At 45.1% G+C, this 25,424-nt stretch overlaps 1 protein-coding gene across 1 annotated transcript in view; it reads right to left on the reverse strand.

Annotated features, from left to right (window-relative positions):
* Window positions 1-10,481: 10,481 nt before the first annotated feature.
* Window positions 10,482-25,424, reverse strand: part of TNFRSF1A (TNF receptor superfamily member 1A) — a 49,217-nt gene continuing 34,274 nt past the window's right edge. The window contains exons 5-10 of the mRNA XM_089661182.1: window positions 23,582-23,666; window positions 19,941-20,002; window positions 16,728-16,850; window positions 13,931-13,956; window positions 13,671-13,818; window positions 10,482-10,778 (exon numbers count right to left, since the gene is read on the reverse strand). Coding sequence (XP_089517308.1) covers window positions 10,519-10,778; window positions 13,671-13,818; window positions 13,931-13,956; window positions 16,728-16,850; window positions 19,941-20,002; window positions 23,582-23,666 — 704 coding nt within the window. The 3' untranslated portion in view covers window positions 10,482-10,518. The remainder of the gene's footprint in view (window positions 10,779-13,670; window positions 13,819-13,930; window positions 13,957-16,727; window positions 16,851-19,940; window positions 20,003-23,581; window positions 23,667-25,424) is intronic.

The raw sequence follows: 25,424 nt of genomic DNA on the forward strand, positions 1-25,424 counted from the left end.
CTTTAATCAAGAACACTTAGAGTGCCCCTCCCGTTCCCCATTCCATTAACCTCCGGTGGCTCACATTGATTGGGTGGCGGCATGGAGAGAGCCCATCCCAGCTCACTATGTTCTGATAGACAAGAAATGATCCAAATGCCGCGCACTAGAACAGCCTGAAAACGGCTTTAGGTCACGCCTGCCAACGCATGTTTTCCCGCACAGTTCTTCGATTTACACTGCTCTGCTACACAGCACAGCCCTGTCTGGCACGGCAGGAGACCTGATTTTTCTTAGCTGCAGATCAGTAACATCAGCAGGTCTTGCCCCTCCTCCCCCCTTCCCCTGCTTGTGATTGGACAGTGAAAAGGGAAGCCGCACACTGATGAGCTCATCTCTCTGTCACTCTGCTCTCACCTTCTATCAGGTTCCTCGTTGCATGACAGCAAAACCAATTGTCCCTTTGTTCTGCTTCTCAGGGGCGGACTGACCATTTGGAAACTCGGGCACTGCCCGAGGGCCCGGGGTCAGTAGGGGGCCCCATGAGATGCCTCTGGTACCTTTTTTCATAGGCTTTTTTGAGTTTGGGCAAGGACACAGGGGCCCCATGATCCCCTATTGCCCGGGGGCCCCATGAGTTGTCAGTCCGCCCCTGCTGCTTCATCTTCCAGTCTGAGCTCTGCCATACAGTGGATTGCAAGTTGCTGATACCAGGTCACATACAGGTACTTTACACTGCTTTATCCCTTTCGCCACCAGGTCCACTTGCCCATCCGCGGGCCTGGGGAGCACCATGGCAGGTGCTGGCGGGTGGAGGGTCTTTCTGTGACCCAGAAGGAGAACTGTATGATGTCACTTCCAGGTCATGGCTGTCACTTTGCAATCTGCATTGCAATACATCTGGTGGAGACATTGGGGGTCTTTTAGATCCGGCATGTCTCAATAAAGAGAACCTGTCACCAGGGGCGGACTGACCATGTCGGCACTCGGACACTACCCGAGGGCCCGGGGTCAGTAGGGGGCCCCATGAGATGCCCCTGGTACCTTTCATTGGCATTTTCATAGGCTTTTTTGGGTGTGGGCAAGGACACAGGGGCCCCATGATCCCTTATTGCCCGGGGGCCCCATGAGTTGTCAGTCCGCCCCTGCCTGTCACCTAAAAAGAATCACATAGGGGACTTTGTGTCCCCTATGTGATGACAAAAAAGTTAAGTAAAACATTTTTTTTAATTGCAGAAAAATAGTTACACCCAAGCACATAACATCCCCTTCCCCCCCCCAAAAAAAAAAAATTTGAGGCCCCCCACCCCCACATATATTTATTTATTTCAGGTACTTATATAGCACCGTCAATTTACGCAGCACTTTACATATATATTGTACATTCACATCAGTCCTATTTATCTATTTATCAGTATCTATTTACTCGTCCCAACCTCTGCGGTAATATTTTGTGACATAAAAAATTGGAACTACCACTATTTTATTCTCAGGGTGTCTGCTTTCAGAAAATATATAATGTTTGGGGGTTTTGTGTAATCCTCAAAACTATTTTTTTAAATGTGTGCAAAATTATGGATATGCCCCATTGTTAGTGTCAGTGGAAGGAATTATGCTCCATTGTTGGTGTCAATGGAAGGTATAGTGCCCCATTGTTGGTGTCAGTGGCAGGAATAATGTCCCATTGTTGGTGTCAATGGAAGGTATAGTGCCCCATTGTTGGTGTCAGTGGCAGGAATAATGTCCCATTGTTGGTGTCAATGGAAGGTATAGTGCCCCATTGTTGGTGTCAGTGGCAGGAATAGTGCCCCATTGTTGGTGTCAATGGAAGGAATAGTGTCCCATTGTTGGTGTCAATGGAAGGAATAGTGCTCCTTTGTTGGTGTCAATGGAAGGAATAGATAGTGCTCCATTGTTGGTGTCAATGAAAGGAATTATGCCCCATTGTTGGTGGCAGTTGAAGGAATAGTGACCCATTGTTGGTGTCAATGGTAGGTATAATGCCCCATTGTTGGTGTCAATGGAAGGAATTATGCCCCATTGTTGGTGTCAATGGAAGGAATAGTGCCCCATTGTTGGTGTCAATTGAAGGAATAGTGCCCCATTGTTGGTGTCAGTGGCAGGAGTAATGCCCCATTATTGGAGTCAATGGAAGGAATTATGCACAATTGTTGGTGTCAGTTGAAGGAATAGTGAACCATCTTTGGTGTCAATGGTAGGTATAATGCCCCATTGTTGGTGTCAATGGAAGGAATTATGCCCCATTGTTGGTGTCAATGGAAGGAATAGTGCCCCATTGTTGGTGTCAATGGAAGGAATAGTGCCCCATTGTTGGTGTCAGTTGAAGGAATAGTGCCCTATTGTTGGTGTCAGTGGCAGGAGTAATGCCCCATTATTGGAGTCAATGGAAGGAATTATGCCCCATTGTTGGTGTCAATGGAAGGAATAGTGCCCCATTGTTGGTGTCAATGGAAGGAATAGTGCCCCATTGTTGGTGTCAATGGAAGGAATAGTGCCCCATTGTTGGTGTCAATGGAAGGAATAGTGCCCCATTATTGGTCTCAATGGAAGGAATAGTGCCCCATTGTTGGTGTCAATGGAAGGAATAGTGCCCCATTGTTGGTGTCAATGGAAGGAATAGTGCCCCATTGTTGGTGTCAATGGAAGGAATAGTGCCCCATTGTTGGTGTCAGTGGCAGGTATGCCCCATTGGTGATGTCAGTGGCAGGTTTAATGCCCCATTGTTGGTGTCAATGGAAGGCATAATGTCCCATTGTTTGTGTCAGTGGCAGGTATAATGCTCCATTGTTGGTGTCAATGGAAGGAGGAATAGTGCCCTATTGTTGGTGTCAGTGGCAGGAGTAATGCCCCATTATTGGAGTCAATGGAAGGAATTATGCCCCGTTGTTGGTGTCAATGGAAGGAATAGTGCCCCATTGTTGGTGTCAGTGGCAGGAGTAATGTCCCATTTTTGGAGTCAATGCAAGGAATAGTGCCCCATTGTTGGTGTCAGTGGGAGGAATAGTGCCCCATCCTTGGTGTCAATGGTAGGAATAGTGCCCCATTGTTGGTGTCAATGGAAGGAATAATGCCCCATTGTTGGTGTCAATGGAAGGAATAATGCCCCATTGTTGGTGTCAGTGGAAGGAATAGTGCCCCATTGTTGGTGTCAATGGAAGGAATAATGCCCCATTGTTGGTGTCAATGGAAGGAATAATGCCCCATTGTTGGTGTCAATGGCAGGAATAGTGCTCGATAAAGAGAAAGGTCATTCTATATGGAAAACTAAATGCAGAACTTTATTACCAAGAACACACAATTATCTACAAATTTACACAAGTCATAAACGTCTTTCTGCAAAATTCCACATTTCAAGTAACCAATAAAGGACGTTTGCTGTACAAAGGTAGTAACACAATCGCAGAGTAGAAATGTTCTCCGATAGAGATTTCTGTGTTCTCTATAAAAATATACATTACGATGTTTGTGTAGAAATAGAAAAAAATGCATTCCCTTCCTAAAAGTTTTACTTATCTTCAAAATGGAACTCCAACCTTTTTTTTTCACTTCAAGGCAAGAAGTCAATGAAAATCTCTCAAAACAGGCAAAAAATACCCAAAACGGGAAAAAAATACCCAAAACAGGAAAAAAATACCCAAAACTGGTGTCCCTGTCAATGGATTCTCTTGTGTTGCGATGACAATGGTGAGATTTATCGGCACTGGTTGAATCTTTCTAATGGACACAATATGAAAATTGACGTAGGAGCTAACCTTCCCTGCTTTACAAAGTTTTGGCTGGAGTGGGCAAAGCAAAAATGAAAGGAGTTCCCCTAATAATGAATACAGTACTTTTTATCATCCGTTGATCCCACTTCATTTACCAGGGTGACAACGCTGTTCGTTCTGCAGTGAAATCGCACACCAGTGTTGTCACCCTGTGGACGAGGTAGTCTCAGATGGTTATGAAGTTTCAATAGATTTTTACGTAAAAGGCAAACAAATTATGACCCTTCACACTATGTGCTGTCGTAAGGCTCCGTTCACACCAATGCGTTTTTTTTTGTGCTTTTTGCAGAAATGCACTACAGTCCATTTAACATGCTTTCCTATGGAACATGTTCACAACTATGCTTTTTTGAGCTGCTGCATTTTTGGAAAGGGTCGGGCTGTTTTAAAAGCATTTTTGCTCCAATAGAGTTCAATGGAGAAGCTGCTGAAATGCATGGTAGTGCGTTTCTGCCGCGTTTTGTATTTTTATGCTGCCCAGCAAAAAAAAAAAAAAAAATCCACTTTAACCACTTCCCTTCCGGCACATGTACATAAACGGCCGGACGGGAGCAGTGCAGGAACGGGCGGCCCTTTATAAACGGCCTCCACATTCCCTGCCTGTGCGCTCTCCCTGGGATAGCTGTACGTGAGATCACAATCATGTGATCACTGATTGGCCAATCAGTGATCACATGAATAGTAGTAAGCAAGATGTCACTTCCTGACATCATTGCTTACTACTAGTGAAATCTGTGAATGATCACAGAGATCACATGGTACAGGGCTATTCACAACAGCCTTGTAATATGTGACAAGCTGTGGCCAATCACAGCTCTCATAGTATTTCTCAATGCAGCCAGACAGAAGAAGAAATGATTGCTTTTACAGCCTTTATGGGTGTAAAAGCAATCAGTGTAAAAAAAGAGAAAAAATCTTCATCACCCCCCACAGGTAGTACAGTGTCACCATGGTAACATTGTACTGCTAGGGTGACGGTCTGCTAAAAAAAAAACAAATGTTATAAAAAATAAAATAAAAATGTAAAATTATAATTTTTGGTTATAAACTAATTTGGGTAATTTTTTTATTTACTAAAAAGTTAACTGAATACATTTTGGCCAAGATTTATGAAGAAAGATTATTTATTTGCAAAATTTTATAAGAAAAACACTTTTTTTTTCAAAATGTTTGGACTTTTTAATTTATATAGCAAAAAAATAAAAATCCCAGTGGTGAATTAATACCACCAATATAAAGTTTTATCTGTCTCAAAAAAATGCTAAAAAATTCATATGGGTACAGTGTTGCATGACCGCGCAATTGTCAGTGTGATAGCGCTGAAAGCTTAAAATTGGCCTGGACAGGAAGGGGGGGAAAGTGTCCGAACTGGAAGGGAGTGAAAGTGTCCGGACTGGAAGGGGGTGAAAGTGTCCGGACTGGAAGGGGGTGAAAGTGTCCCGACTGGAAGGGGGTGAAAGTGTCCGGACTGGAAGGGGGTGAAAGTGTCCCGACTGGAAGGGGGTGAAAGTGTCCGGACTGGAAGGGGGGGAAAGTGTCCGGACTGGAAGGGAGTGAAAGTGTCCGGACTGGAAGGGGGTGAAAGTGTCCGGACTGGAAGGGGGTGAAAGTGTCCGGACTGGAAGGGGGGGAAAGTGTCCGGACTGGAAGGGGGGGAAAGTGTCCGGACTGGAAGGGGGGGAAAGTGTCCGGACTGGAAGGGGGTGAAAGTGTCCGGACTGGAAGGGGGGGAAAGTGTCCGGACTGGAAGGGGGGGAAAGTGTCCGGACTGGAAGGGGGGGAAAGTGTCCGGACTGGAAGGGGGGGAAAGTGTCTGGACTGGAAGGGGGTGAAAGTGTCTGGACTGGAAGGGTGTGAAAGTGTCCGGACTGGAAGGGGGGAGAGTGTCCGGACTGGAAGGGGGTGAAAGTGTCCGGACTGGAAGGGGGTGAAAGTGTCTGGACTGGAAGGGGGTGAAAGTGTCTGGACTGGAAGGGGGTGAAAGTGTCCGGACTGGAAGGGGGGGAAAGTGTCCGGACTGGAAGGGAGTGAAAGTGTCCGGACTGGAAGGGGGTGAAAGTGTCCGGACTGGAAGGGGGTGAAAGTGTCCGGACTGGAAGGGGGGGAAAGTGTCCGGACTGGAAGGGGGGGAAAGTGTCCGGACTGGAAGGGGGGGAAAGTGTCCGGACTGGAAGGGGGGGAAAGTGTCCGGACTGGAAGGGGGGGAAAGTGTCTGGACTGGAAGGGGGGGAAAGTGTCCAGACTGGAAGGGGGGGAAAGTGTCCGGACTGGAAGGGGGGGAAAGTGTCTCGACTGGAAGGGTGTGAAAGTGTCCGGACTGGAAGGGGGGGAGAGTGTCCGGACTGGAAGGGGGTGAAAGTGTCCGGACTGGAAGGGGGTGAAAGTGTCCGGATTGGAAGGGGGGGAACGTGTCCGGACTGGAAGGGGATGAAAGTGTCCGGACTGGAAGGGGGGGAAAGTGTCCGGACTGGAAGGTGATGAAAGTGTCCGGACTGGAAGGGGATGAAAGTGTCCGGACTGGAAGGGGATGAAAGTGTCCGGACTGGAAGAAGATGAAAGTGTCCGGAGTGGAAGGGGGTGAAAGTGTCCGGACTGGAAGGGGATGAAAGTGTCTGGACTGGAAGGGGGTGAAAGTGTCCGGACTGGAAGGGGGGGAAAGTCTCCGGACTGGAAGGGGGTGAAAGTGTCCGGACTGGGAAGGGGGGGAAAGTGTCCGGACTGGAAGGGGGTGAAAGTGTCCGGACTGGAAGTGGTTAAGAAAAAATAAAGTTGAATAAAATGCAAACTGTTGTAGAAAACCGCAAACGGCACTTGAGAAAGCATCAAATGCAAAATGCATAGGTGTGAACGGAGCCTAACGGGTGCATTACCACGCACTTTACCACAATGCATGGCAAACCACATTAAGTATTTTTGTGTGATGCGGTGGGGCTCATTCTGATAACACCACAGCCCACAGCGCACCTTGCGAGGAATGTGGGTGGTGACGCAGTAATGGGCATGCACCGTTTTCCGGCAGTGCACCTCAACGCACGTTAGTGCTGTGCCTTTCGTTGTGCTGCATTGCAATGCACGTCCGCCAACACGGTGTGTGGAGGTGTCACTCAAATGACAAGTGCGTTACCGTGCCGTTGCGGCAATGCGCACATTCATATGAATGGCACCCCAAAGTATTTTACATTGGATGTTCATGCAGTCCAATGGGGGAGTGGCAATCCACTAATGTTGAGTGAGCTGCAAAAAATGGCACACGCAACGACCAGGCACTCTGTTTGTTGGTGTGATGCAGTGTCATTCATCCTGAATGACTCCCCAATGTGCCTTCCAACAGACGTGCGTTGCAGTGCTCTGCAATGTGTGGCAATGCACTAATGTGCATGCGCAATTTCTCAGCAGTGCACTGCAATGCACATCCCTAAGCAAGGGGTGCCATTTAAATGAAACGCAGATTAAGATGTCATTGCAGTAAAGTGCAAGTTCATCTGAACGGCACCCCAATGTACCCTCCACTGGACATACATCCACCAATTTTTCAACACACATTAGTGTGCTGCAACACGCATTCATTGGCACGATGTGTTGGGGTCCATTCAACGAACACGTCACTGCATTGGCATAGTGTGAACGGGGCCCTAAAGCCCAACTCCACCAAACGCTTTAGAAGCAGTTACCAAACCACTCTCCGAGGCTGCAACACACCATTGCGCCCGTCGTGTTCCCCCATATTGTGCTGGCCTCGAGCGACTGTACTTTGTATTGATAGCCGAATCTAAGCATAAGAAATCAAAATATAAATAACATGTACAAAATATTTTCTAAGCTTCGGAAAACGTGAGGTCCAAGGACTTTATTTTCTATTCTTACTCTGCTTATTGGCTAGCTTTACCAATTAAAAATGAAGGCCGAGTCTAGCTTAGATACATGACTAGCAGCAGAATGTTTTGTCCTGGACCATTGACTCGTTGTGACCTTTTAGATAGGTTGTCTGATTGTGACCATCTTTGGGGTCTTCTTGGAAAGAATGTCTGATTGTGACCATCCATGGAGTCTTCTTGGAAAGAATGTCTGATTGTGACCATCCATGGGGTCTTCTTGGAAAGACACTGATGTAGAAGTAGGGCCTTTCAACCTCACAGCAAATTTAAACTAGGAACCATCTGTTAACCTACTCGTGTTTTATGGATGGAAACTGGAGAACCCAGAGGGAACTAAAACAGGCTCCATACATATGGTGTGTCAACAGGGCTTGATCCCAGATCTCCTGTGTAGTAGGCCAAGAGTGGGAAGCACTTGGCCACCATGTTGCCTAGTTATGTGTCATTGCATACCGTTCTTGTTCACTCACATTGGCAGCTCATATGGCCTTATTTGTGCTCAACTACGAAGTAAGGAATAAAATATTTATTCTTGATCATCTGCATTTCAAGATGGCCACTGTTTAGTACTTCTGATATAGAGGTTGGTTTCTGCCCAAAAATGTAACATCTCATTGAATGTCCAGCCACCTTTTATAGCGTGAGACTGAAATAAAAATGTCCTATGGAAACAGTATCTTTGCATAGAGATTGGTCGCTGTGAAGGTACCTGTGATACCTGATGGGAACCATTTGAATCTTCTCACACTACTTGCTGCAGTGTGGATTGAACCTTTATTGACAGACATAGGTACTACTGTCTACCTGGCCACCTAGTATATGCTACACCTCCCTCAATGCCAGGCAAGCAGGTTCAAATATAAAGGGTCAGTCCATTCAGGAAAAACTTTTTTTGAGTTTGGTAAGGTGGGTCACCTTTTGGATTATCAACAGTGAGAATAGCCTGCTACAGTTCCTTGCTATGTTCCTGTCCACATTAAAATTTTGGGAGTTCCTACTCTTCTCCTTTCAATGTTCCTGCCCACAATAGAGTTTTCCGGGGGTTCCTATTACAATCTCTATTGTGATAAAATAAATAAAGCCCAATTTAATTTCATCCCCCCACATTCATTCCTTTCTTTCCCCCACACCTATTTTCAAAATATACAAAAATTCATCTGTTCTCTTGACAGTCATGTGACAAATTGGGGTCCTTCGTCTGTTCCAGCAGGTGGACTATATTCCTTTTGAACTCATTACCATTCTCTGTTGTACAGCACTGTAAGCACAGGCCAAAATAATGGGCTCACAGTGGGGTTAATGATATTGGGCGCCAGTCAACCTTGCAGAGCATTGACCCTGGGCCACAGTAGGGTTGATGACATTGGGCATCATTCAATCTTGAAAGAGCACTGACCCCTAACCACAGTGGGGTTGATGACATTGGGCATCATTCAGTCTTGAAGAGCACTGGCCCCCAACCACAGTGGGGTTGATGACATTGGGAATCATTCAGTCTTGAAGAGCACTGGCCCCCAACCATGGTGGGGTTGATGACATTAGGCATCATTCAATCTTGAAGAGCACTGGCCCCCAACTACAGTGGGGTTGATGACATTGGGCATCATTCAATCTTGAAGAGCACTGACCCCCAACCACAGTGGGGTTGATGACGTTGTACACTATTTAACCTTGAAGAGCATTAGCCCCTGACCACCATGGGGATGATGATGTTGGACACCATTCAGCCTTGAAGAGCATTGCCTCCCTACCACAGTGAGGTTGATGACGTTGGGCACCACTCAGCCTTGAAGAGCATTGGCCCCTGACCACCGTGGGGTTGATGACATTGGACATCATTCAGTCTTGAAGAGCACTGGCCCCCAACCACAGTGGGGTTGATGACGTTGGACACCATTCAACCTTGAAGAGCATTAGTCCCTGACCACCGTGGGGTTGATGACATACACCAGCCTTGAAGAGCATTGGCCCCTGACCAAAGTGAGGTTGATGACATTGGGTGCCATTCAACCTTGAAGATCACTGACCCTGGACCACAGAGCAGAAAGTCTACAAGTGACAATGATGGAGAGAAAGTAATTATTCCAGCGAAACCTACTCATTTTAAGGCCCTTCATTATAGCCATATCTGGTGTGCAGGCCTGAAAACCCAAGTGTAGGTGCATCACCAAGACAAAAGAAACGTGTTTTGTTTCTCCAGCCTCTTCCGAGAACTGAAGTTTCAGTTGTGGCCCAACTAGCTGTGGTGCTAATAAAGGACCCAAGATTTTTTTGGCAAGTTTGATGCCACCTGCCACCATAAGCTTAACATAAGACTGTCACAAATGCATCTCAACTTTATATATACACACCCCCCCCCCCCCCAAGTTAATTTCCCGCAGCACATTGAACAGCTGGTCTGGTCTGGTGGTAGGGCAGCCCTCTTGTGTTAATCAGACCTGTACCATTGCATATTGAGCATCACTGTAATGTCTGTAGTTTTTCTTAGAGGTTTTGATGATGTAGTTGCTCAGGTTCAGGCACCAGCCAAGCTCACCCCAAATCTGATGCCACCTGCCACCACAGGCTTGGGTCAAAAAACCTAAAACTTGACTTGGCTGGAAAGAGGTGGCTTTTAGTGAATCACGTGCAGAAGAATATCTGTCCAAATCATTATAGGTGACAATCATCCACCTTGGTGGGAAGAACTGGCCACCTTCACTTAGAGAGGCACGTAACAAACTATTGAGCAGTATGGCTTGCATTCCAAGAGAACTTTGTCCATGACGTCATGTGTTCAATAGGGCCAAGGCACAAATGAAGATTTAGCAGAACTACGCTAATATAAAGTGATTCCATGTTACTCGAAGTTCTTTAATACAAAACATCCAAGGATGTCACAAATGCTCCTCAATTTTATCTATACACCCCCCCAAGTTAATTTCTCGTAGAACTTTAAACAGCTGGTCCCGTTTGGTGGTGGGGTAGCCCTCCCGCGTCAACCAGACCTGCAGCATTGCGTACTGAGCGTCGCTGTAATGTCTGTAGTCTTTCTCAGAGGTTTCAATGATGTGGTCGCTCAGGCCCAGGCGCCGGACAAACTCACCCCAGCGGCGCAATGGAATGCTGTCAATAATGGCATACATCACTGTCGGGGCTAAGGAAAGAAGAAAAATTGAAATATTACAATCCTATTTCACATTCTGCAATAAGTGCAGCTATTCACAAATAATAATACTTTGTGTATCCTTCCATGCTAGTGAGCTTTATGTCATAAAATGTCCTTGTATCAAGTGAAAAGATGGGACCATTCACACAGTGCAGCACAACGCATGCGCAGTGAGCACCCGGCTGTGAAGCAGCAAGCTGTCACTGCTGGGTGACCACACTAAAGATGCTGGTGCCGGGAACCCAGGGCAGCCAGTGAAACGGGCTGTGGGGGGGACACCATGGGATCGAGGGACAGGTAAGTGTCCATTTTTTTAAAAGTCAGCAGCTACAGTTTTTTTAGGTGCTGACTTTTATTTTATTTTTTATTTTTGCTGGAACTCCGCTTTAGGTACTTTTAAAAAATGTTTAACCACTTCCAGTCCGGACACTTTCCACCCCTTCCCAGTCCGGACACTTTCCCCCCCTTCCCAGTCCGGACACTTTCCCCCCCTTCCCAGTCCGGACACTTTTCCCCCCTTCCCAGTCCGGACACTTTTCCCCCCTTCCCAGTCCGGACACTTTCCCCCCCTTTCAGTCCGGACACTTTCACCCCTTTCCAGTCCGGACACTTTTCCCCCTTCCTGTCCGGAGACTTTCACCCCCTTTCAGTCCGGACACTTTCCCACCCTTCCCAGTCCGGACACTTTCCCCCCCTTCCCAGTCCGGACACTTTCCCCCCCTTCCCAGTCCGGACACTTTCCCCCCCTTCCCAGTCCGGACACTTTCCCCCCCTTCCCAGTCCGGACACTCCCCCCCCCCCCCCCTTCCCAGTCCGGACACTTTCACCCCTTCCAGTCCGGACACTTTCACCCGCTTCCAGTCCGGACACTTTCACCCGCTTCCAGTCCGGACACTTTCCCCCCCTTTCAGTCCGGACACTTTCCCCCCCTTTCAGTCCAGAAACTTTCCCCCCCTTCCCAGTCCGGACACTTTCCCCCCCTTCCCAGTCCGGACACTTTCCCCCCCTTCCCAGTCCGGACACTTTCCCCCCCTTCCAGTCCGGACACTTTCCCCCCCTTCCAGTCCGGACACTTTCCCCCCCTTCCAGTCCGGACACTTTCCCCCCCTTCCAGTCCGGACACTTTCCCCCCCTTCCAGTCCGGACACTTTCACCCCCTTCCAGTCCGGACACTTTCCCCCCCTTCCCAGTCCGGACACTTTCCCCCCCTTCCAGTCCGGACACTTTCACCCCCTTCCAGTCCGGACACTTTCCCCCCCTTCCCAGTCCGGACACTTTCACCTCCTCCCAGTCCGGACACTTTCACCCTCTTCCAGTCCGGACACTTTCACCCCCTTCCAGTCCGGACACTTTCACCCCCTTCCAGTCCGGACACTTTCACCCCCTTCCAGTGCGGACACTTTCACCTCCCTTCCAGTCCGGACACTTTCACCTCCCTTCCAGTCCGGACACTTTCACCCCCTTCCAGTCCGGACACTTTCACCCCCTTCCAGTCCGGACACTTTCACCCCCCTTCCTGTCCGGACACTTTCACCCCCCTTTCAGTCCGGACACTTTCACCCCCTTCCAGTCCGGACACTTTCACCCCCTTTCCTGTCCAGGCCAATTTTCAGCTTTCAGCGCTGTCACACTTTGAATGACAATTGCGCAGTCATGCAACACTGTACCCATATGAATTTTTTAGCGTTTTTTTGAAACAGATAAAGCTTTATTTTGTTGGTATTTATTCACCACTGAGATTTTTTTTTTTTGCTATGTAAATGAAAAAGTCCAACAAATGTTGAAAAAAAGTGTTTTTCTTATAAAATTTTGCAAATAAATAATATTTCATCATAAATCGTGGCCAAAATTTATTCAGTTATCTTTTTAGTAAAAAAAAACAATAATCCAAATTAGTTTATAACCAAAAATTATAATTTTTAAACATTTTTTTATTTTTATTTTATTTTTTTATACTATTATTTGTTTTTTGTTTTTTTTACATACTTTCACCCTAGCAGTACAGTGTCACCATGGTGAGGGGTGATTTTTTTTTTTTTTACACTGATTGCTTTTACACCCATAAAGGCTGTAAAAGCAATCATTTTTCCTTCTGTCTGGCTGCATTCTTGCAGCCATGGAGAACTACTGTGAGAGCTGTGATTGGCCACAGCTTGTCACATGGTACAAGGCTGTTGTGAATAGCCTTGCACCATGTGACCTCTGTGATCATTCACAGGTTTCACACGTAGTAAGCAATGATGTCAGAAGTGACATCTTGCTTACTACTCTGCATGTGATCACTGATTGGCCAATCAGTGATCACATGATCGGGACCTCGTAGAGAGGTCCCGTACGACGATCGGTGTTCCACTGTGTCTGGAGGACACAGCGGGCACCGGATCGCGGTGCTGTGCACTCCCAGGGAGCATGCACAAGCAGGGAGCGGGGAGGCTATTTATAAACAGCCCCCCGACCCTGCACTGCCACCGTCTGGCCGTTTATATACAACGGCCGGACGGGAGGTGGTTAAACAATAAGAAAATGTGGTAGAAATCAAAGACTAATACTGGCCATCACGGGACAGCTTAGTAAAAAGGGTAGCTGTCCCGGAAAATCCTGGACAGTAGGCAAGCATGAAGTAATGCAAAGTTATCATGGGGCCCCCAGGCTCCTGGGCAGTGACCATGCATTAAGACTGCCCAGAGTATACAATATATTATGTAGAGTCCATTGGAGGACCATCAGCTGATTGACTTTGCCATGGTTGCTATCTACAGCTGGTAATCTTAGCAGCAATATCCCACCAATGAAGAGACAAAATGAGATCTCACCATATGGGGTCTAACGACACCCAACATTCACGGGGGGAGGCGGAGGTCCTGAGGAATTTTTACTTACTGTTCAGACTTGGAGGAGCTGGTACATTTGTAATGTCTGGCAATGGAAGGAATCCATTCATTAATGGCAGTTGTGTAGAATCTTGCACTATATAGATATCATCTTCTTTGATTACTTTGTGGTTTTGATTGCTGTCTTTATCGTGATCCTGAAATAATATTTACGAATTAAACCACCGTTCAGCATTGTGTTTGTCATCGTAACATCATTTGTTTTCAGCCCCCTACGTCTGACACCCGCAATATAAATGTAATACTTACAAAGAGAGAAGTTGCTCGACATATATCTGCAATGGAATGAAGAAAAGAGCATTAGAAGAGCTAAGGAAGCACATTACAAGGAAAAGACCAATATGCCGGCCCAGTGGATCTCTATTTTGGCCATACTGGGCAAAGTGACAGGTTCGCTTTAAGACCTCTTTCACATGGGTGGCGTCCAGGGGCGGACTGACAACTCATGGGGCCCCCGGGCAATATGGGATCATGGGGCTCCTGTGTCCTTGCCCAAACTCAAAAAAGCCTATGAAAAAGGTTCCAGGGGCATCTCATGGGGCCCCCTACTGAACCCGGACCCCCCGTCAGTGCCCGAGTTTCCAAATGGTCAGTCCGCCCCTGGTGGCGTCCTATAAAAACCATGTAATTTTACTGCCCCCCACTTAAAATCTCCAATACAGCCAGAGAATGCTGTTCACTGCTTTGCCTCATAGTCACATCAAACTTAACACACATCTCTCACAGGAAGAGGGCTGAATGGTGCTGGGCATCGTTCAGCCACGGATACGGGTGGCACTGGATGGATGACCGGGGGAGTCTACAGAGGGCAGCACCCAGAGTATTCCAGCCGCCATTTTAATTTTTAAGGCCCCGTGTACACTGCTGATCCTAAACATGAGTTTAGGACGTTTTGGCGTTTTTGTTTGCCAGAACCCCTGAACTCAACTCAATAAAAGCCTATGTGTCCATATACATACAGGCTTTTATCAGAGTTTAGGGGCCGTTAAAAGTTCCTCTTCTGAACGCGATTCAGGAACGTTTTGGGCAAAAAATGCTAATTGTGTGTAAACGCTAGCCGAGTTTAGTGCTTGACGTTTATGTCTGACCATCTCCTGTATCATGTCCGCAGTCTCTGACCATCTCTTGTATCATATCCGCAGTCTCTGGCTATCTCTGGTATCATGTCTGTAGTCTCTGATTATCTCTTGTATCATGTCTGTAGTCTCTGATTATCTCTTGTATTATGGCCGCAGTCTCTGATTATCTCTTGTATTATGGCCGCAATCTCTGATTATCTCTGGTATCATGTCTGTAGTCTCTGATTATCTCTTGTATTATGGCCGCAGTCTCTGATTATCTCTTGTATTATGGCCGCAATCTCTGATTATCTCTGGTATCATGTCTGTAGTCTCTGATTATCTCTTGTATCATGTCTGTAGTCTCTGATTATCTCTTGTATCATGTCTGTAGTCTCTGATTATCTCTTGTATTATGGCCGCAGTCTCTGATTATCTCTTGTATTATGGCCACAATCTCTGATTATCTCTGGTATCATGTCTGTAGTCTCTGATTATCTCTGGTATCATGTCTGCAGTCTCTGATTATCTCTTGTATTATGGCCGCAGTCTCTGATTATCTCTTGTATCATGTCTGTAGTCTCTGATTATCTCTTGTATCATGTCTGTAGTCTCTGATTATCTCTGGTATCATGTCTGTAGTCTCTGATTATCTCTTGTATTATGGCCGCAGTCTCTGATTATCTCTGGTATCATGTCTGTAGTCTCTGATTATCTCTTGTATCATGTCTGTAGTCTCTGATTATCTCTGGTATCATGTCCGCAGTCTCTGATTATCTCTTGTATCATGTCCACAGTCTCTGATTATCTCTGGTATCATGTCCACAGTCTCTGATTATCTCTGGTATCATGTCCGCAGTCTCTGATTATCTCTTGTATTATGGCCGCAGTCTCTGATTATCTCTTGTATCATGTCCACAGTCTCTGATTATCTCTTGTATCATGTCCGCAGTCTCTGATTATCTCTTGTATCATATCCACAGTCTCTGATTATCTCTTGTATCATATCCACAGTCTCTGATTATCTCTTATATCATGTCCGCAGTCTCTGATTATCTCTTGTATCATGTCCGCAGTCTCTGATTATCTCTTGTATCATATCCACAGTCTCTGATTATCTCTTGTATCATATCCACAGTCTCTGATTATCTCTTATATCATGTCCGCAGTCTCTGATTATCTCTTGTATCATGTCCGCAGTCTCTGACCATCTTTTGTATCATGTCTGCAGTCTCTGATTATCTCTTGTATCATGTCTGCAGTCTCTGATTATCTCTTGTATCATGTCTGCAGTCTCTGATTATCTCTTCTATTATGGCTGCAGTCTCTAATTATCTCTTATATCATGTCTGCAGTCTCTGATTATCTCTTGTATTATGTCCGCACCCTCTGACCATCTCCTGTATCATGTCTGCAGTCTCTGATTATCTCTTGTATTGTGTCCGCAGTCTCTGACCATCTCTTGTATCATGTCTACAGTCTTTGAACATCTCTGATACAGGAGTTGGTCAGAGACTGTGGACATGATACAGAAGGTGGTCAGAGACTGTGGACATGATACAGGAGGTGGTCGGAGACTGTGGACATGATACAGGAGGTGGTCAGAGACTGTGGACATGATACAGGAGGTGGTCGGAGACTGTGGACATGATACAGGAGGTGGTCAGAGACTGTGGACATGATACAGGAGGTGGTCGGAGACTGCAGACATGATACAGAAGACTTCTAGAAGCTGTGAACATGTTTAGGAGTTGTTGGGAGATTGTGGACATGCTTCAGGAGACATTCATAGACTGGAAACCTATTACATGAAACTCCAAAAAATCAATGCCACAACAGGGCAATAAGGAAACAAAGATTAGTGTCTGAAGGGGACTGAGGATTGCACCAAAAAGGCAAAAGGGCCACATGCAGCCCCTCGGCCACAGGTTGGGCACCAGGGACCTAGAGTCACAATTGGATGTTCCCTTTAAATGTCTTCAACTTACCAGAAGGTGTGCTTGGGGATGAGGAATGTCTTCTGGTATAGTACACATATAAAGCACAGGCTACCACCACCACAACCACCACGGCGACTGCACCAACAGCGACCCATAAAACGCCTTTACTTTCTAAAATAAAATAAAAAAATAGATTGAAATGATCTTAGGTGTGAAAAACCCTCATATTGCCGATCTCTTCCTATATCTACACCACACAAAAATCACTATGTAATTGTGTAATATGTAACATAAAAAAAAAAAACTATGTAGCTATGCAACATAAAAATAATTATGTTCTATGCGATATGTAGCATAAATTAATATGTAGCTATGTAATATGTAACATAAAAATTACTATGTAACTATGTAATATACAGTATAACATAAACAATACTATGTAGCTACAGTAAGGAATATGTAACACAAAGAATTGCTATGTAGCTACATAATATGCAACATAAAAAATTACTATGTAGCTATGTAATATAAAAAAAAAAATACTATGTAGCTATGTAATATGTAACATAAAAATTACTATGTAACTATGTAATATAAAAAAAATACTATGTAGCTATGTAATATGTAACATAAAAATTACTATGTAACTATGTAATATAAAAAAATACTATGTAGCTATGTAATATACAGTATAACAAATACTATATAGCTACAGTAAGGAATATGTAACACAAAGAATTACTATGTAGCTACATAATATGCAACATAAAAAATTACTATGTAGCTATGTAATATAAAAAAATACTATGTAGCTATGTAATATGTAACATAAAAATTACTATGTAACTATGTAATATAAAAAAATACTATGTAGCTATGTAATATTAAAAAAAAAATACTATGTAGCTATGTAATATGTAACAGAAAAATTACTATGTAACTATGTAATATAAAAAAATACTATGTAGCTATGTAATATAAAAAATTACTATGTAGCTATGTAATATAAAAAAACTATGTAGCTATGTAATATGCAGTATAACAAATACTATATAGCTACAGTAAGAATATTTAACACAAAGAATTGCTATGTAGCTACATAATATGCAACATAAAAAATTACTATGTAGCTATGTAATATAAAAAAAAAAATACTATGTAGCTATGTAATATGTAACATAAAAATTACTATGTAACTATGTAATATAAAAAAAATACTATGTAGCTATGTAATATGTAACATAAAAATTACTATGTAACTATGTAATATAAAAAAAATACTATGTAGCTATGTAATATTAAAAAAAAATACTATGTAGCTATGTAATATGTAACAGAAAAATTACTATGTAACTATGTAATATAAAAAAATACTATGTAGCTATGTAATATACAGTATAACAAATACTATATAGCTACAGTAAGGAACATGTAACACAAAGAATTACTATGTAGCTACATAATATGCAACATAAATAATTACTATGTAGCTATGTAATATAAAAAAAATACTATGTAGCTATGTAATATAAAAAAAATACTATGTAGCTATGTAATATAAAAAATTACTATGTAGCTATGTAATATAAAAAAAATACTATGTAGCTATGTAATATATAACATAAAAATTACTATGTAACTATGTAATATAAAAAAAAACTATGTAATATATAGTACAACAAATACTATATAGCTACAGTAAGGAATATGTAACACAAAGAATTGCTATGTAGCTACATAATATGCAACATAAAAAATTACTATGTAGCTATGTAATATGTAACATAAAGAATTACTATGTAGCTATGTAATATGTAACATAAAAACTACTATGTAACTATAATATGTAAAATCAAAATGACTATGTAACTATACAATATGTAACAGAAATTAAAAACAATTAACCTGCGCTTCGGTAACTACACTAATCATGTGACTACAGAACATGAAATAAAAATCAGAGAAAAGCAGCTCGCATATCAGGCAATATACATAACAGAAAATAAATCAAAATTGCAGCGCTAATCAAAAACATTAAAAACATAAAGTCCAATTAATAAAATAAAATTCCAGTTTAAAATGTGCCAATTGAAGTTCCCACGATCCACCATCACCAGAACACCCGAATGGTTCAGCCTCTTACCAGAAATTCTGACCGAAACACACCACCCGTCAATATAGGCAACTCAAATGGGGGGTGAATGTGTGCAGATCATGGAACTGGCAATCCTCATCAAGATAGAGTTCAATCTTCATTCTCAAAAGATCTAAACAGGTCCTCATTCCTGGCTCTCCTCTCTGATGCCCTGGGTTGTGGGTGACCTCCTCATATTCAGTGTAGGACTGATCCTTTGAGCAAGATGATGTCAAAGTGCAACCAATGGCCAGAGTGTTGAAGACGAAGGACTTCAGGGGACCGTTCACACAGCCTGCCAAAAGCCCTTTTACCGAACTACCTTTTTTGGATGTGTTCTAGGAGAAGGTATCATGGCAGACTGGAAGCAATTCTGAAAGGTTTTTCCAGTCTGCCATGATACCTTCTCCTAGAACACTTCCAAAAAGGTAGTTCGGTAAAAGGGCTTTTGGCAGGCTGTGTGAACGGTCCCCTGAAGTCCTTCGTCTTCAACACTCTGGCCATTGGTTGCACTTTGACATCATCTTGCTCCAGTCCTACACTGAATATGAGGAGGTCACCCACAACCAGGGACGGACTGACCATTTGGAAACTCGGGCACTGCCCGAGGGCCTGGGGTCAGTAGGGGGCCCCATGAGATGCCCCTGGTACCTTTTTTCATAGGCTTTTTTGAGTTTGGGCAAGGACACAGGGGCCCCATGATCCCCTATTGCCCGGGGGCCCCATGAGTTGTCAGTCTGCCCCTGCCCACAACCCTGGGCATCGGAGAGGAGAGCCAGGAATGAGGACCTGTTTAGATCTTTTGAGAGGAAGATTGAACTCTATCTCGATGAGGATTGCCAGTTCCATGATCTGCACACATTCATCCCCCATTTGAGTTGCCTATATTGACGGGTGGTGGGTTTCGGTCAGAATTTCTGGTAAGAGGCTGAACCATTCGGGTGGTCTGGTGATGGTGGATCGTGGGAACTTCAATTGGCACATTTTCAATTGGAATTTTTTTTCATTAATTGGACTTTATGTTTTTTATGTTTTTGATTAGCGCTGCAATTTTGATTTATCTTTTGTTATGTAACATAAATTGCAAGTGATATAATGTATAACAACATTCCAGGAACATTTCTAACCTTCAGGACGTTGGGCTGCCTCAGGATCAGGACAGTGATCCTGACACTCCGGTCCTTGACACCTACAGGTATAAATCATGATTAAAATATTATTACACATCTTTACATACAAACACAGTAAACATGATCCTAGACAATCCTAAAAAAAAGATAACTAATGCAGCTACCACATTTAAAGTAGCATGAAGCTGTCAGCATCTTGTAGCCTAACACAATGAGCACAGTAGAATATATATTCCCCCGTGAAATAAATGCTTTCCCCAGCACGTGCAGTTTACAGCTTTAAATAATGCTCGCTCCTGCTCTCTCAGTGCTGCTTCTCTGGACTTCTGGTCTTCTGGCAGCCTACAGCCAGTCTGTTAACTTGGGGGAAGAGGGAGAAGCAGGTGAGTACCTTGCCATTCTAGACTGGGGCTGTGTGTTTCTATAGATGCACACAGTCTAGGGAGACACAACTGTAGTCTTTGCATGCAAGAGTGGCCCTATGGGACCCTGCTAGAGAAAGGAGCCACCCTGAAACATGACATTGGGGGGCAATGATCATATTCCCTCTCCCCCAGTGCTTTTCAACCTCCCTCAGTGCCATCTAGCCTCCTACAGTGCTCCCACTCACCAGCGTACTGCAGAGCCATTAGCCCCCTCCCCATAGTGCTCCCAACCTCCAACTTCCCCCAACTTCTCATTATGCTCCCTCCAGTCTCTCAAAGCACCCCTGCAATGTCCTCAGTCACTTGGAGAGACCCCCCCAAGCCCCCTTCAGGACCACCAAGCCTGCTGCAGAGTACCTTAACTCGCTCCAGAACCCCCATCCCCCCACAGTGACACCAAGCCCCGTTCAGTACTTTGTTACATATATTCCACTTCTATACTTTTATTGTTAGTATTTGTTTGGTTTTTTTTACTGTTGGGGCATGGAAGTGGAACTGTTTACCAGGACCCGGGGCATGGAAGTTGAACTGTTTCCCGGGAATCGGGGCATGGAGGTGAAACCGTTTCCCGGGATCGGGGCATGGAAGTGGAACCGGTTCCCAGGATCGGGGCATGGAAGTGGAACCGTTTCCCAGGACCCGGGGCATGGAAGTGGAACTGTTTCTCAGGACCCGGGGCATGGAAGTGGAACCGTTTCCCAGGACCCGGGCATGGATGTGGAACCGTTTCCCAGGACCCGGGGCATGGAAGTGGAACTGTTTCTCAGGACCCGGGGCATGGATGTGGAACCGTTTCCCAGGACCCGGGGCATGGAAGTGGAACTGTTTCCCGGGATCGGGGCATGGAAGACCCTGATGAAGTCACGTGTTATCCGTGACGCAACGCGTTGGTATGCCCTGATGACATTTCCGGTACGTGGTGACGTCACTTCCAACGTACGCACCATATTGGGACTCCAGATATACCTACAATACAAGGATACCATGAGGATTTATACGATGTGTTAAATCGATTGTGGACATGTACCACCACTATACAGTGGCTGGAGGTGTTTTTTGGATAACAGCGCTTGAGGTGGGATCAACTGTGGACCTGTAGACCGGTTGACATCTGAGGGATACACTCTACATGTAACAAGGCGTATTGGCCCTTGTGGTCAGTGCGGGGAGGTGAGGAGGCACTCAGACCATTATAGGATTGTGGCACCAGTGGCACTCTCACGGCTCTCAAAGGCTCACAGTTTTTTGCTTGAAGTGGACTGTATATTATTCACTATTATCACTTGTAGCAGTGTGTCATTTTTTGCATGGTTTGTGTGCAACCACTATACAAGTATATAGTCACGTGTGTCTCTTTTTCCCCATAGGGGGACACACAAGGGGATTTTATCCTTTTTATGCATGATTATCTGTGTGACATCTGAGAGTATATATATATATATATATCTCTATTTATGAGTCTAGGTTCTATTTATGTACATTTATTCATACATAATGGTATTTGTTTAGCGCTACACCAATTTCTCATTTATAATTTTACTGATGTACTTTTTGGTCAAAAGGAGGGTGTTGGCAGCTTAGTGTTTTCATTCATCTGAAGCGCAGGAGGTTTTAATATATGGAAGTGGAACTGTTTCCCAGGACCCGGGGCATGGATGTGGAACCGTTTCCCAGGACCCGGGGCATGGAAGTGGATCTGTTTCCCAGGACCCGGGGCATGGAATTGGAACTGTTTCCCGGGACCTGGGGCATGGAAGTGGAACTGTTTCCCGGGACCCAGGGCATGGAAGTAGAACTGTTTCCCAGGACCCGGGGCATGGAAGTGGAACTGTTTCCCAGGACCCGGGGCATGGAAGTGGAACTGTTCCCCAGGACCCGGGGCATGGAAGTGGAACCGTTTCCCGGGACCCTGGTAAATCCTTCCATGGACCACATATGTCGTAAAGTCCAACTGGCTGTTCAGTTTAAGACCAATAAATGAATCCCAGATGCACCAAAACAGAAGTGTGTGCATAAAGTTCTTTGTGATTCCATACAATAGGAAAGGGTTCTTCTCTGCAGCATGCTGGCAGGGGACAGGCTTTTCTACTCAGGGCTGTGGCTACTTTCTAAAGAAAACCAACTCTAAGGCTTTGCCCACCTTTTGTTTTATGAGCTTGAAATGTATTTAGGTGATTTACACTAAACGTTCAATTCGGTTATTAGGACTCATGGACACGACCGCAAGAGTCTCCCATCATTTTTTGTGGGAGGAGTCTGACTGAGGTCATTTTAGTAGTCTTTGCTATTGGCCTGGAATTACGAGGCGGTATCAAATCGTTTCCAAACTAGTTTTGTAACACGCCAACAGATGGTAGTACAAGGCTGCACACACAGTCACAGGGAGCACCGACCTTTATAAGTCAGTGTGCCAAAAGACATCGTCCTGTGTACATCGGGAGCTGTGCAACTGGTGTTATCCTGACCACGTGCGTTACCACGCCTGCTATTTCACCATGGACAGCAAGTTAGAACAAAGAGCAAAGGTGACATTCTGCGTGAAACTGGGCAAACCTTTTTGGATTTCTCATTTTGGAGGCCACTGACCCCTGGAGAGGACCCCTGTATTATGGCAGAGCTGCCAGGATCCAGTCATTAAAGTATAACTAAAATCAAAACTTTTTTTTTTCTTAGTTTTGGATAGAGTGGCGAGTAATTTGAACCCCTGCCAGGTTTTTCCTGCTTTGACATGATTCGGCATTACGGTGATGCTGCAATGAGTCGTTTGAGGTGATTTGAGTGGCCCACATGCTTCAAGAGCGGAAAAACATCACTGGAGGATGACAAGAGATCAGGAGGACCTTCAAAGAGCTCAACTTCCAAAAATGCTCTACCCAAAGTTGAAGATCCAGCTCATAGGTCGCCATTTTGACAACATTGCGGAGAGCTAGCGACTTGCCCAGTGTCACGCAGAATTTCATGTTTGCTCTTTGTTCTAACTTGCTGTCCATGATGAAATAGCAGTCGTGGTAACGCACGTGGTCAGAATAGCGCCAGCTGCACAGCTCCCGATGTACGCAGGACGATGTCTTTTGGCACACTGACTTATGAAGGTCGGTGCTCCCTGTGACTGTGTGCACAACCTATTGCTGACATCTGTTGGCATGTTACAAAACCAAAACTTTTTTGATACCACCGCGTACAAACTGAGATTGGTGAAATTTTTATACTTACTGCGAACACGGGCGACACATTTTTTCTGAGTCATCAAAGAAGAAATTATGGAAACATTGGCAGATCGTGTCTTTGTCATCATGACCTGTAATGGAGACATTTAGAGAGAACGGCGTTACAAAATGCATCACGCAAAAAGATTATAAAGTATTTAAAAGGTTACATTATAAACGAAAAAAAATAAAACCAACCCCATAACACCGGGGCCCATTCACACTTGTGGCAATGCCCTATGTGCAGTGGGTTGCGCTGCATTCATTGTAAATGGTGCGCCGTGGCGCATATACTGGTGCCTTGTGATTCGCTTAATTTCGATAAAGGTTCATACATGTTTTGTCATCCATTGTGGTACGTTGGCAGCCCATTCATAATAAATGTGAGGACAACTTCCTGGAACTATTTACAAGCCTTCACTGCAACACAGTCTCTGTTGGAGAGCTAGCCAGCATCTCCATAATGTACCACCCCAGGTCCTAGATGAATTCCTTTTCCTTCACCCAGCAATCTGGAGGTATCCCTGAACAGGGGATTTGGTGCCTGTTACTTTAAGAAATGGGCAGTCCCATGTAGGTAGCGAATCTGGTTTCCCACCAGAGTGCTCCTTCTCCTATCCACCCAGGGGGTGCATAGGTAGTCAATCAGGTCCTTTCCTGTACCGTTGGTGGGTGCTACCAGGCTTTTTAGCTGGGCCACTCCTTCCCTGCTGCACAGGTGGTCCTCGCTCTGCAGGCCAATGAAGTCCTGAGCTTTCCTCCTTTCCAGCTCCACTGCCTTTAGGTGAGCCCCTCATTCCATCTGGGCTCAATCCCACGCTCCTGCCTTCAGCTTCACTTCTCCCTCTCACTGCTTTCCACCCGAACTCTCCTGCAGCTGAGCAGTCTCAGAAACTCTTAAAGGTTGTCTCAATCCAAGCCTCTTGTTGGGGATTGGTTAGGATCCTTCAAGAATTCAGGCCAGCCACTCTCCAGATCCACCCACTGTCTCAAGGCCTTCCTCCAAAGCTCTAGAACTCTGCGGGCCAGTGAAGTCCTGAGCTTTCCTCCTTTACAGCTCCACTGCTTTTAGGTGAGCCCCTCATTCCATTTGGGCTCAATCCCAGGCTCCTGCCTTCAGCTTCACTTCTCCCTCACTGCTTTACACCTGAACTTTCCTGCAGCTGAGCAGTCTCAGAAACTCTTAAAGGTTGTCTCAATCCAAGCCTCTTGTTGGGGATTGGTTAGGATCCTTCAAGAATTCAGGCCAGCCACTCTCCAGATCCACCCACTGTCTCTAGGCCTTCCTCCAAAGCTCTAGAGCTCTGCAGGCCAGTGAAGTCCTGAGCTTTCCTCCTTTACAGCTCCATTGCCTTTAGGTGAGCCCCTCTTTCCATCTGCGCTCAATGCCAGGCTCCTGCCTTCAGCTTCACTTCTCCCTCACTGCTTTCCACCCGAACTCTCCTGCAGTTGAGCAGTCTAAGAAACTCTTAAAGGTTGTCTCAGTCCCTTTCCAAGCCTCCTATTGGGGATTGGTTAGGATCCTTCAAGAATTCCGGCCAGCCACTCTCCAGATCCACCCACTGTCTCTAGTCCTTCCTCCAAAGCTCTAGAGCAAGGGGACATTCCAGAGGGGCTGGCCTGCAGAGCCTCTCAGATCCAGACAACAATTTGACCTCCTGACTATTACTCCCAGGCTTCTACTCAGCCCTCGTCTCTAACGATTAGATTCTAGCAAACTAACTAGGAGGGTGACACCCCCCCCACCCCACAATTGACACTGGCCATCATTCAGTCTGGAAGACTGAGGATATCCATTGTCAGATAAAAAGTATAGCTCTGGCTTGAAGGTAGGTATTCCACCAAAAGAC

Source organism: Staurois parvus, unplaced genomic scaffold (assembly GCF_062004578.1).
Source record: "Staurois parvus isolate SC_StPar_1 unplaced genomic scaffold, SC_StPar_1.0 ptg001321l, whole genome shotgun sequence".
NCBI lineage: Eukaryota > Metazoa > Chordata > Amphibia > Anura > Ranidae > Staurois > Staurois parvus.